The 14296-nt window shown below is 34.3% G+C and overlaps 1 protein-coding gene across 1 annotated transcript; it reads right to left on the reverse strand.

Moving 5' to 3' along the window:
- Positions 1-831: 831 nt before the first annotated feature.
- Positions 832-13171, reverse strand: LOC107946309 (IAA-alanine resistance protein 1). Its single transcript, XM_016880570.2, has 11 exons — positions 12449-13171; positions 11155-11238; positions 10980-11029; positions 10744-10795; positions 9707-9826; positions 5780-6009; positions 5264-5416; positions 5071-5178; positions 1622-1723; positions 1499-1543; positions 832-1399 (listed from the first exon to the last, which is right to left on the reverse strand). The coding sequence occupies exons 1-11, from the start codon at positions 12756-12758 to the stop codon at positions 1244-1246; spliced, it is 1410 nt and encodes a 469-aa protein (XP_016736059.1). The 5' UTR covers positions 12759-13171; the 3' UTR covers positions 832-1243.
- Between the last annotated feature and the right edge of the window lie 1125 nt (positions 13172-14296).

The raw sequence follows: 14296 nt of genomic DNA on the forward strand, positions 1-14296 counted from the left end.
ACTTTTTGAACAGTAAAATAAATCAATTGAACTGACCTAAGCCTTCTTAGCTTAAAATGACCTAAGCCTGCTTAGCTAAAGCCTAATTTTTTTTTAAAAAACCAAACATTTACCTAATTCAGCATATGAACAGCTCTATGTTTACCATTTTCTCCAAAAATTTGGATTTCTGTCCAAGACATATTTTTTCTTTTAAAATCAAACCAAATTCATTTCAGCCATTTGATTCATTGTTTTAAACAATAATTAAAAATTATTATTGTATATTGACGTTTTTTCATTTATTTCAAAATAAAGTATTTATTTTTATATAATAAAAATTTAAGCTAATCAAAAGTAACAATAAAAATCGGTTCAACTCTGTTTGAAAATTTACAAGTGTTAACTCACGAATCGAACATCAAACCAAATAGATTTAATTTATTACTCAAACCAAAATCACACCAAAACCAATTCAAATTCAATAAAAGAAGGAACCAAATACTAAAGCTGGCCTCAGGCTTTCATCAAAACGTTTGGAAACCAGTCATTTCCTGCTTAGATGCACTGATATAATCCGTTATGATTATGGAATTTTGTAAGCAGTATTAAACCCATAATCAGTTTTCCCCGTTAAACGTGATCTTTAACTTTTAACAGAAAATGGGTTAACTTCTTTCAAAGGAAATGATTCAGTGTCAAAGCAACATCTTACAGTGTTTCTGACTTTTCATTTTGCTTAAAATACTCGTATCCAACATCCCCATCAAACACATACTTAAGCACGAGTACAGAGATATAATTCTAAAGACCCCTAAAGATACAAAGACAACAACAACAACAAAAAACCACTTCAAAAAGATTAAATATATACTTGCGCCAGAATCTAACACTCGTACCCAAATTCAAGTAACAAGACAGCATGGGACAATCCAGTTAAACTTAGACAAAAAGCATTTCCACCAAGAAAAGAAAACATATCTGTTTAACCTTTTCAGGCAATATAATGTTACAGGTTACCAAAAGGGAATATACCAGAGATGTAGTTGTCACCTGTGGGTAAAGGAGAGCGAGGAATTTGTCCTAAAAATTAAGGGGTAAGCTTATAAGCTTTTATCCTTCTCTCCCTGATTTCTGAGATCTAAACAGAGGGTAGCTTACCTTGAAACCGAGCAGGAGCCCGAAATCCAAAGAAAGCAGTGACTTAGTCCTTGTAGGAGCTTTGAGTTCGTTTGGACAAAACTCATCTTGAATGGATTTTTATTTATTCTACAAGTGAAATACAAAGGGCAACAACCATGCCAGATGCTAGTGATAGTAACTGCACTGCAGTATTTTTCAATGTTGTTTTGCCATTGTTATTCATTTCTGCAAGCACTCCAGCAACAGCAATGTATATAAATCCACCAGCTGTAAACCCCTGCGAGAAAGGGGGAAAAAAGAAACAAAAAACTGTGAACTTCAGGCCATAACCATCAAAACTAACTTAACGAACATGACTCCTAGGTTGCTGTATTACCTCAATCAAAGATGACTGTCCAGGATCTTGTCCCCAAAGCAAAGCCTATAAAAAGAAAAAAGTTTGTAACTACTCTGCCTATCATTTGAGGTAATAATTGCACTAGCTGCAGAGAATACAGACCATTGCAGTTCCTGCTAGAGCCACCAGTGCTGAAAGGAAGTTGAAGAACAGAGCTTTGGAAACACTGAACCCAGATCTTACCAGTATACCGAAATCACCAACCTGCACAGAGGAATAAACCAAGCCATTGAATTGATATATATGAGGATACCCAAAGCAAAAATTCAAACCACGCCTTTTAAAAGAAAGTTCATATTGTGCTTCCATTTTATCACGTTAGGATAGTTTTCATGGTTCAGTCATGCATTATAAGGGACGGTTTTTGTGTGCCTGTGTGTGGATGCTTGCATGATGGGAATGGTTTGGAGGGGTTAGTAGAGAAGGTAATGTGGTTTTCTTGTCAATCAAGACAAACCAAAGAGCCTAAATGTTGTGGATGCTTTTGAGGCCAAACCTAAGTCAGGAAAGGCCATTACTTTCAGGTCTCTAATAAAGGCTTAGGGTTTTGGATTGCATTTTGTTTCAATTGATTTCTTTCCTTAAATTTCTTGATTGCAATTTTATTTGATTTCTACCTTTTCTAGAATAGGTTTCATATTTATGTAATAAGACTGATCCTTAGTTAAAGCGATGTATAGAATAATAAAAGCTAAACAAAACTTTTATCAAAAACTCTATAAAGATCTAGGTCTCTCTTTAGTCTCTAATGACTCTTAAGGTTTCAGTCTCCCTTTAATGAGTTTGAAATGTCAACAACAATGTCATTCCAAAAATCAAGATTAGGGGCAGACAATTGACTTCAACTTCCCTATCAATCACCCTGTGACACAAAATTGTTCAAGTACTTATAACTACCTGGCGTCAAAGCCGACCACTATGATCAATGACATACAAGCATTATTTCAAGAACACCAAACACTTACAAATCCTAGGCAGAGGCTAAGTTTATCAACTTAAAAAAATTGCATAAACAATCACGTGCAACAAATGACATCACAAATCCTGGAGCAGATGAAAACACTAATTTTTTACTCTGTGCAAATCAACAATTGGGAACGGTGACACAAGTACAACCTGACTACACCAAGCACCTTTCCCACCAACTGTTAGAGGAGGTGCAACACCACCACCGTGGGGTGAGGTGGTTCAACCAATTGGAGTTGTTCCCAAGTACACAAAATTAGATGTTCCTACTTTTGATGGGTCAGAAAATCCATTGATTTGGCTGCATCGGAGTGAACAGTTCTTCGAAGACCAACACACCAATGAGGTAGATAAGTTTGGCAGCCTTCCATATGCTAGGTGAGGCACAACTTGGATATTATTAGATTAAGCTGGAGGGGCATGTGATGAACCGGTTAGAATTCCACAATAATTGTTCCCTACATTTTGGTCCTCTAGTAGGAAGTAACCCGTTGGGATATTTGGTTAGTTCGAAACAGATAGGAACCATAGAGCTGTATTAACGACTATAACAGGAAAAAATTAGCATAGGCTAGTCATACATTCGGGTAGACCAATATGACGGGTTATTCATGTTGAATTTGATGATTGCATTCAATTGGTCCATATGCACAATCTCCCTGACTTAGCCAAGGCTATGAGCCTCGCTAGAGCCTTTGAACAGAAGCAGCAAATGCTAGAGTTCAAGAATAAACATAGAGGAACTTGGCATGGCAATGAGGGCAATTTTATTTCTCCTGCAAATATGACAGTCTTGACATCCCAAATTTCTGAGAGCAGCAATACATTAGGAGGAACTACTGAAGCAAATTCGGTAAATTTATCTACCCCATTTATTAAAAAATCAAGGGCAAAAATGGCAGAAAGAAGGGCAAAAGGCTTACGTTAAAATTGTGATGAACTGTACACAATTAAGCATAAAGATAAGAAACTCTTTTGGCTAGAATTAGCTTATTTGAATGAAGTACAACCAGAAATTGAAATTGAGACTAAGTCTTATTTATATCGTCAAGTTTATTAGACTTCAAGCTTGAGAACAAACTCTTTCTACAGGAAAGGAGGTAATGTTGTGGATGCTCAAGTGGCCGAACCTATGTTAGGAAAAGCCATTTAGTTTTGGTTCTTTAATTAGGGCTTGAGATTTTAGGTTGTGAGTTTGTTTCAATTGATTTCTTTCCTAGGTTTCTTTATTGTGATTTTACTTGATTTCTTTCCTTTCTAGAATAGGTTTACTGTTTATGTAATAAGGCCAGTATGGAATAATAAAACCTAAGCAATTCTTTTATCAAAACCCTAAGAGATCTGGATCTCTCTCTAACGAGTCCTGAGGTTTCAATCCCCTCTGAGGAGTCCAAACTGTCAACCACAATAGATCATTCAAGAAATCGAGATAAGGGCAAGGCAGATGACTTTGGCTTCCCTGTGACATGATTCTGTGCGCGTATTCATAACACTACTTTTCTTTTCTAGAATTCACAGAGCGCCATCGAATCAAATCTCACAGTGAACCTGAACTGTGAGAACTAACAGAATAACCTCAATGCCCTTTTTTGTGCCTATGCAGAAGATAGGGCTAGAACCCTAGACCTGCTAGAAGTCTCAACCCTAAGGGGTGGGTTAGTCGGTGGCGCGAAGCCAATTGACCTCCTAGCAGCTTTCTATGGTTGTTTGCCATTTAACTAACTCCTGAAAGTTCAATTCATTCCCTAAGCTTCAACATGGTAATTATTAGTTCAAAACTCGATGGATTTCTCAAATATCAAATAGACCATATTCAAATGCGGCTTCTGAATTTAATAGTTGCCACAATTTAGGAAGATTAAAGTCTTGACCTCGGAATGCTAAATGACATCTCGCATTCCCGAGCTAAAGAGGGTAGCCATCAGGGGAGAAGCTAGGAATTTTTATTAGGGGGGAGGGAGGGCCAAGATAAGATTATAAAATTTGGGGGACAAAGCTAAAAATTTTGTATTAAAAATGCTTAAATTAAATTATTAATTTTTCAAAAGGACCAAAATTATGATTTTTCCATTTAATCATAAGTTAAAAAGGACTAAATTGAATCTTGTAATTTTAGAGAGGGACTATAAATGCAATTATCTCATTGAGCCAAGGGAGGGCCAAGGCCCCTGCCTGCCCCGCTTTGGCTACACCCCTGGTAGCCATGGAAAAGAATGTATATGGCTAAACCTCAATGCTCAAAAACCATCTTGGCACGTCAATCAATGATGCCATGCCAAAACAAAGCAGAAGATTCAATTATCAGTAGCATTCTGCTCGGTAGTAGATAAAAGTTGCCATGGTCCATTGACACAAAGATAGTCAAGGCATGGAAACCATTCGGATGCAGCACCGCATGAATAATATCATATTCTAACACGTTTGATTTTCAAACTTTCTTCCCATTTTCCATATTACAAGCATATTACCTAATATCACTGTTAACTTCAAGTTGTAAGGACATCTTTTTTGTTGTTAGAGAGTGAGTTAAGGACATTTTTAGAATGACATATATCATGCTCATCAAATCATAAAAGAACTCAAACCTCTTGGGGAAGCTCGTGTGCAAGCAAAAATAAAGTTCTGGACCACCCACCAACAGATCCATGAAGCAAAAATGCACTTCCCAAAGCCATCCCATCAGTAAAATTGTGCTGCAATAGTAGAACACCGAAAAGAACTGTTATTCAAGGACAAGAACATTAGGTTTTGCAAATACACAACAAAAAAAATACTTACAACACCATCAGAGAAGAGATTAAGATAGCCAAACATCAAGTTCGATTGTGAATGAGAAGTTTCCTTTAGTGCCGAGGTTTTAACACTATTTGCAGAGCCATCTGCAAAACCGATATCTGATTTACCATCATTGGTACCAGCAGAACTCTTTATCTGTCAGATAAAATATGTTAGATGATGTTGAACATGTATTTATGTATTTCAAACTAATTTACAATGTTGTCATCAGAACTCTTCAAGTGTTCTACATCTCACTGTTGTCACTTTTTTTCAAGTTCAATCTTTTCTTTCAAAAATAAGGTTTAAGGAATTCAGTTTCCAAAATGGGAAGAATATCTTTACAGGTAACAAATGTTATATATATGATACAAAACATATCTACACCTCATGCAGTGCAACCCAGTTCTGCTCCCAGAATTTGTAATAATGCCATAGCTAGAAAATATGTATACACAGTCTCAGTTGTATGAAATCTGTTAGTACAAAAGACCTCCAGCGTAAAAATTCGAAGACTACCTTACTGATTTCAGGCTGAGATACATTATCTGCATTCAAAGAGTCGTCCGGTGTGTCACCTACTGGTTGCGAACTGTTTCTGTGCGCAGCATCTTCATCCTTTTTTTTCAAATTTTTATTGCTTTTGTGATGATGGTGGTGATGACCATGGCTCCATCTACTAGCCCCTCCAGAGTTTTCTTCAACATATCTGACCAACTTTTCGACAATAAGAAATAGTACTATCCCAGCTGTGACATACAGAAAGACCATGACACAACCACCCAAAATAAGGTCAAGCAAAATGAAGGGGGGAAAAAGAAGAGAGGGAAAGAGAGAGATGGTCTTTTATGAAGTCATTTGAAACAAAATACATGCATACCCACAAAGTATTACTGCACCACCTATTCCAAAGCAAATAAACACCACTTCCACTCTCTAAATTACAGATTCCACAGGATATTATGCAACACCAAAGTTCAGAAGATTCCAAATGACAGGTTTTCAAAACAAACTCTAGCTCAGGGGAAGGCCATAATGCAATCTCTCCAACAAATCTAGCTATAAAAAAAATTCTCATCGGGCTTTCAGCCTGTCACCAAATAATTAGTTGGCACACCCAAGTATATTTGGCTCAATGGTAGGTGCCTGTATACTCTTTGGAGTTCGGTTCAGGTTTCCCCTTCTCCATCAATAGAAAAGGGTTATCCGACTTCAAGAGAAGCCTACATCTCCATGACGTAAAATCCATCAATCATGCAGGGACAAAATTGTTTAAGTTCTTCACTTCCATTTATTTATTTTCTTCTTTTGGGGATTTCACTTAGAATTTCTGTAATTTCATGTAGACACCCAATCCCATCTATTCCTTAACCGCAAGCACATAGTGCCAAGGTTCTTACACTATACCTCTTAAAACTTCGTATCAAACAATCAAAATTCTCAAAACAAAATGTTGACCTCATTTAGGCTTAGTAGCTACCAAACAGTCTAGTATGAACAAAACCTAGGTTCAAACACAGGCACTTCCCCCAAAATCTTTCTTGATTTACAGGAAAAAAAAGCATGGGATGGCAGAATGTCAGTATTTGTGCAAATGGTCAACGAAAGATTAATCAACTTCAGGAGAAACAAGCAACTGATAATGTTTCTCAACTTTTTATTTTTTCTTTTCCCTTCCTTTTATAATAGAGTATGATCCAGATCAAAAGTAATTTCAAATCCACATCTCAAACTAGGCGCCAAAACATGCTAGAACAGTATAGCTCCAGAGATGATTTCTCCTTTGAAATGATTCGATATTTAGTTTTTGTTGTAAACTTTATTGCATTAGCTGCTTAAATTACTCATAGACAAATAACATACTTGTAACCACAATCTCTATGTTTATCCTACCAAACAAGTTACAAGCATCTCTTGTAAAATATGTGCATGAGTTTCATACCTCAAAGCAGGCAAGAGGGAGATGCAACCCATAAAGTAAATAATATATTGGGGAGGGGGGGGATTATGAGAAAAGTAACACTAAGAAACAAGCTTAATTTATCACTATTCAGCTCCAACTCAACTGCAATAGAGATCAGCAAACTTCACAAGAAATAATTCAGGATTGCCATATTGTCAAAAATATATATCTGGAAAACACCCTTCCTGTTAGTATTTCACTCATGCATTTTCTTATGATAAAATATTAAATAATTAAGAGGAAATAATGGATAGCAATTAGCATCCATAGGCCAAGCCAAGCCCCATTTTTTTAGAAGTATTAAAATACAAAATATAAATACTAAGGCTCCGCTTGGTTTCTGAAAATATTTTCTATTTTCATTTTCCATTTTCAGAAAACAGTTTTCATTTTCTACTTTTTGAATATTGAAGAACATGTTTAGTAAAGAGAAATGAAAAATCATTTTTAATAATGAAAACATGTTTGGTAACTATTTTTCTCTAGCAAAAATAAAATAAAAAATTTTAAATTTATATGAATTCAAACTAGGCTATTAGATTTAATATTGGAAAAAATTTAGAAAAAAAGAATATTTTGCATTTATATGGATTTGAACCGGAGTCAATTCATCAAAAGTTAAAAACATTTTTTATCATTTTCAATTTTACAAAGCATTTTTAGGGAAAACAATGAAAATAACTTTTTATTGTTTTCTAATTCACATATTTTCAGTTTCATTTTCATTTTTAAAAATTTCAACAAAACATGTTTTCTTTAATGTTTTCCATTTTCCAAGAAAACAAAAACGAAAATGGCCTCTATTTCCTAAAACCAAACAAAGGCTAAGTTTTTAAATTTTAAAAATATATTTTAGAATAAAAAATTAAATAGAAAACAATTTTTTTTAACAAAATAGAGTGTTAAAACCGTGTCCAAGGTCCAAACTGCAAGCCGAACTATGTATACAAGAGCATCTCTAGCAAATCAAGCCAATTTCAAGAGACTCATGTCATAGAAGAAGTGATCTACCTAGGAAAATGAAAGGAGATAGAATCAACTTGATCATTCTTGCATGCTTATTTATAAATCAACTAGGTAGAGTAGATAAGGAATGCCAGATATCTCTTCTAACATCAAGGAGCAAAATTCAGCCATTTCTTTCCTCAATTTATTCTTACATTAATTGCTTAAAACAACCAACAAAGTCCATTTCCTAGAATGTGTGGCAAAGATTCAGGGTGCATTTGGATAGACACCTAGTAATAGGATTTGAGTACAATTGCTTGTAATTACACACAAATCTAACTATCCTATGGCTTTCCAAACACACTCGAACATAATTTAAGTTATTTTTATATAATAATATTACTTTAATTTTAATACATCTATTTTTTAAAATATAATTATATGTTATTTTACTAAACTAGTCTAAATAATTTGAAAATTTTATCATACATTTTGACCCACTAAATGTTTAACTAAATTACATAGTATTTATTATAAATTATTTATACTAATTTTAACTAAATTACGTTACATTAATTATTTGTACTTGACCAAGGACAAATCGAAGATAACAAGAAGCATCCGTTTAATGTTAGAGAGGGAGTCCAACACATATTAAATGCTAGAGTAATTAGATAAATTTGTATAAAATGTTTTTTTTCTTGTTAATTTTATTAGTAGTTATATTGCCAAATTATTTTTGGACTAACATATTTCATAAAAAGATTGGATTTTAAATTTTGTTACTTATTTAGAGAATGCTTTCTCAAATATTATTGATAATTTAATAATTCTCTTTTTTTAGAATTTAAAATTATGTAAATTTGTAATTACAAATACTATGATTTGATTTTGGATTTTGTTACTTGTTTAGAGTTTTTTTCATCAAGTATTATTGATAACTTTTTATAAGTAATATTCTTTTTTTGAATTTAAAATTAAGCAGTTATGTAATTACAATTTATATTACAAAACATGACAAAGTAATTACGATTAATTACACACTCTATCAGCCAAACACATCTAGAAAATTAGAATTCCTTGTAATTACAAGAGGGTATAATAACTACCCTAGTAATTACACATTCATCTATTTACTCTGAAATGCCCAAACATACCCTTATTAAGGTTCGCAAGCAAAGACAAATGAACACATTGAGCATATCCTAAATATGTAATACTCACTGTCATATCTACTTAAGTCAAACTCCTATTGAAACTAACACTTTTACCAAGCCTCATTTCTTTTCAACGTAGCAACTAACTTTCAACGGAATTCCTTCAACATTATACAAGTCTAACTGCTTGAGAAAACATAGAACATTTAGATCATCTATCTATGATATGCACTCAAAATTTTAATTAGTGATATTGAACAAGAAATTTTTTACATCACAGCAGATATAAAAAAATGATATGACTAGCCTAACAACAAGTTCCCCCATATTCATATATATACACACACAAACACACTTTCCTAATATTTTGCTACTTACCAAGAACAGACAAGCCCACAGAAAGATCCTTTAAAGAGTGTGCATGCGTATTATCATGCCCAGTATGAGTATGATGTGCATGATCCCCGTGGTCATCATGTGAGTGGGAGTGTGCACCGCCTGCAAATGGTTTATTAGTAAGTGACTTATCTACTAGCACAATTCAACCAACAAACCACAGTACAAACTGCACTTACAAAAATTTAGTCAACTTGTTTGGCAACAGAATTTTATATTTGACCATTCTTTTTAATAAGGTTAATAAAATCGACAAGGAGATAAAGAAAGAAAAGAAAGCCTAAAAATGATGCTTTCGTTACCCATCTCTCTATAATTTCACAAATTCCATAGGATCACATCATGATTTTCATGAGAAGAAGAATTTTTGATGCATCACTAATATGACTACACACCTTGGGAGCCCCAAACTAAAGCTGAAGAAACTTAGGTCCATACATCTACTTAGGCTACTCAGGAGTTACAGCTCCAGTAGTAGTTGCAGTTTTAGGCTTTTTTGTTAGGTTGGGGAAATAAAGTAACTTGCAGTTGCATGAACAAACCGAAGTCATGGTCCATTGGGAACATGTTTTGAGTGAAGTCATATTAAGGAGCCTTCAATCTTTGATTATTTTACATTTTCCCCCATTTCCCGAATCCAAAATGCAAAAATCCCTTTGTCAGCAACTATCTAACATCATTACAACCTCTAAAGCATGCATGATGTATATGGTTCCAGAAGGCAAGCAGTAGCCTGGAAGTTCAAATAGCAGCCCTGTAATGGAACACCCAAAACCACCTAATGGCTTGCAAATGGAATTAAATTCTGTGGCCTCCCTTGTCAAGACATACTCAACCACGTACAAAATGTAAATGCAAAGTAAACATCTTATTGATTGCTAGGAAATTGAAACACATGGATTATATTGATCCTAGAACTAGAACTAAAATTCCTGCATTAAAACCTCAAATATACCACAAAATTCATGGCTTATTACTAAGTTGAACAATCATAAGTTTATACATGATCAAAATTATACCAAAAGAATGCGGCAACTGGTGCAGAAAAGCATCTCCCAACATAGCTCCTGCCTGTAATATCCAGGTACAACAAAACGTAGAAAACTAGTTGAGAGAGAGTGCTTTGAATAATGAACTCTAAATACTGCTCAAACCCAAAACTAAGCAACAGTTCGATCAAGTACTCAACAGATGCTATCTTGACAATATTTACTTACAAATTCACATGTCAAATGAAAGGTTTAAAGAATCTAACCCCAAATAAAGCCAATGAATCAACAACTGCCTTGGAAGGTTTTCCTTGTACTGCAATAACATTATCAAGGAAAACATCTTAACATGGAAAAAAAAAGCAATAATCAATTCAGCAGAAAATAAAGCTGATGTGAAGGCCAAATATGTAAATAGTTATGCTTCAAGAATTAACTTACTAAATATCACGGGTAAAATAATCAGGCAAACAAGAGAAGCCAAGCTTACTAAGAGTGAACAGCCCAATGCGCGTAACCAAAGGCCTGTCAAAAACAAAAAAGTCCAAAGAATGCTCAAACCCCATATCAGAACTGCATCAATTATATGAACTTGAGACATGTTGATAAGAACATAATAAATGGATATAGCAGCATCCAGAGGAGTGCAGGAATTCCAACACAACAAGCAATCAGAGTGGAAAAAACAAAATCCAAGAGCATCATACCAATATCAGCATTAAATTCAATGGTTGGTAACCAAAGATTTTCTGATTTAACACCTTCGAGACCATTTTAGGAGTAGAATTCAACCAAGTCTACCAGTTCAGTAAAAGAATGAAGTTTCTGAAATCCATAATAGATATTTATGCAAATTCTTCTCCAATTAATTTAGCCAGAACGCCAAATAAAAGGATAAGTGTAGGGAGCAAGAGCCAATTTACCTAACACACTTAAGCTCACATGATGCAAAGATATGTTCCACTATATTGTAGCATTAGATTATCACAACACATGGCCTACTTTAAGAGAATTATACCTTCACAGTAAGAGCTAAAGCAAGGGGGAATTCCGCTCAACATTTGCTGGAAAACAGTTCAGACACTTTGCCTCAGGGACAAATGGCTAAATGATAAGTGTTAGAAGCTTATATTATGTGTGATTAAACCCAAAATGCCAAGCAGGTTCAAGCACTATAAGGAGGCAGGCCTCACCCATCCAACCAGCAGCCATATGGCGGATGCTTAAACACAAAACCCATAGCAACTAATTGATACAACATTAAACCAGCTACAGACTAGACCTTCACTATTGACTTTCTGGCTACAAGTCACACTAGCTGAATAAAATGCAATAGGCCAGTAAGATCTATTTTAGAAGGGGCAACTCTGCCCATCTCAAGTAAAATTTCACTCTTAAATTTTGATTGAAACTGATAACCTAATCTCATAAATCTCAACTTTTTAAGCAATCACATTCAGTCACACTAAACCTTCAATGACTACATAAAGTGTCCGTCCTACTTCCAAAATATATCTAGATAAGCGGATACACATGGCTTGTTATATCAGTGGATAACTATAATCAGGGCTGATTTTAAGTCGATAAAATGAACAACTCAGATTTCAAAGAAAGGCTTTTCCCTCAGAACTAATGTCAAACTCCAGAAAGCTTCACCTTTTCCACTGAAACTCAACTTAAAAAGACATTAATATATTGCAAAATGGACTTAAAACGTAAATTCCATCAAAATCACCTAAACTGGAGATGTTTTGATGATGATGATCGTGATCGTGATCGTGATCATCTAGATAGGGCCCAAATCCGTAAATTTTCATATCTTCCTCCTCAGCCAACTCCTCCGGCAACATCATCTTCTTCTTCTCCTGCTCCTCCACATGGCGGTGGTGATGATGATGGTCATGCCCATGTCCATGATCACAATGATGATGATGCCCATGGTCACCATGCGCCGGCGACATACCGAGCTCACTCCCGAAACACAGATCCAAACTCACCAAAACCAAAACCACCATAAAAAAGATCGGTGTTTTCTCGAACACCATTTTCTTTCCTTCCAAATAAAACAAAAAAGAAAAATACCCTTTTTATTGGCTTGATGTGAAATTGAAAGCAAATGACAAAGAGTTTTGATGGGGAAGCGAAAGAGAAAAATTGAAAACAGCAAGAAAGGGGGGGGGAACCAAACTAAGAACGGCGTTTGCAAGCGCCTTCAATGGTTATGAAACAAACAATGACTAAAAAAACCAGGATTACGGCTACTATGATGCCGAAGGTAACCACATCCATCTTTCGTGTACCACTTAGCTTACTATTTTTGCAAGAACATATTAAATATTTTAATTAAATTTCCGACTGGCAAAATTAAAATGAAATTAATTTGAAGAGGGTAATTGATAAATACAAATCTTTCTTATTTTCTTTTTACAACTTTCATTCATTCTCCTGAGCAATTATTATTAGTACGACATATTAATATTATAATTATAAACGGTAAATAGGTTTCCTTATCTGAGTCATGAATATGATTCGTAAATTAAGGTCATTTTACTAAACTAGTCCAAAAAAATATTATATTTATAAAAATAACTCAAGTTTAAAAACAATCACCAAAATAACCTAAAAGTAACAGTAAAATTGGGTTGTGGCCTGTAAATGCCCGGAATCCACTCGTATTTTGCACCCATGATTGCTTAATAATTGTGTCAGACTTAAAAAAAATAAATTTTTTGAGTTTTGGTCTGTCAATGACCGGAACCTATGTATTTTTTTTAAATTGTATAATACTGATATACGAAAAAGGGAAAAAAGAAAAACAAAAAAAAAATTTGGATGCTGGCCTGTCAATGGCCGGCACCCAATACAATTTAAAAAAAAATTTGTGTCAGAGTCAGATATCAATATACGAAAAAAATAAAAAAATTTTGTGCTGGCCTGTCAATGGCCGGCACCCAGTACAATTTAAAAAAAATTCTTTTTTTTCGTATTAGAACTAGATATCAGTATACGAAAAAAATTAAAAAAAAAATTTTGGGTGTTGTCCTGTCAATGGCCGGCACCCAGTACAATTTAAAAAAAAATTCTTTTTTTTCATGTCAGAATCAGATATTAGTATACGAAAAAAATTTTAAAAAAAAATTTTGGTTGCTGGCCTGTCAATGGCCGGCACCCAGTACAAATTAAAAAAAATTCTTTTTTTTCGTGTCAAAATCAGATATCAGTATACGAAAAAAATAAAAAAAAATTTGGGTGCTGGCCTATCAATGGCCGGCACCTAGTAAAATTTAAAAAAAAATCTTTTTTTTCGTGTCAGAATCAGATATCAGTTTACGAAAAAATTAAAAAAAAAATTTGGGTGCTGGCCTGTCAATGGTCGGCACCCAGTATAAATTAAAAAAAATTCTCTTTTTTTTCATGTCAGAATCAGATATCAGTATACGAAAAAAATTAAAAAAAAAATTGGGTGCTGGCCTGTCAATGGCCGGCACCCAGTACAAATTAAAAAAAATTCTCTTTTTTTTTCGTGTCAGAATCAAATATCAGTATACGAAAAAAATAAACATAATTATATGTAAACGATAAC

This window comes from Gossypium hirsutum, chromosome D12 (genome assembly GCF_007990345.1).
Source record: "Gossypium hirsutum isolate 1008001.06 chromosome D12, Gossypium_hirsutum_v2.1, whole genome shotgun sequence".
Taxonomy (NCBI): domain Eukaryota; kingdom Viridiplantae; phylum Streptophyta; class Magnoliopsida; order Malvales; family Malvaceae; genus Gossypium; species Gossypium hirsutum.

What these genes read in the sequence shown, in the direction of transcription:
- LOC107946309 (XM_016880570.2), bottom strand. Translation starts at nt 12,758, where the DNA reads ATGGTGTTCGAGAAAACACCGATCTTTTTTATGGTGGTTTTGGTTTTG. An exon ending in TATTTTACCCGTGATATTTA is followed by an intron (nt 11,030 to 11,154) that starts GTAAGTTAATTC and finishes ATGTTATTGCAG; the next exon opens with TACAAGGAAAACCTTCCAAG. An exon ending in CTCTAGCAGGAACTGCAATG is followed by an intron (nt 1,544 to 1,621) that starts GTCTGTATTCTC and finishes TTCTTTTTATAG; the next exon opens with GCTTTGCTTTGGGGACAAGA.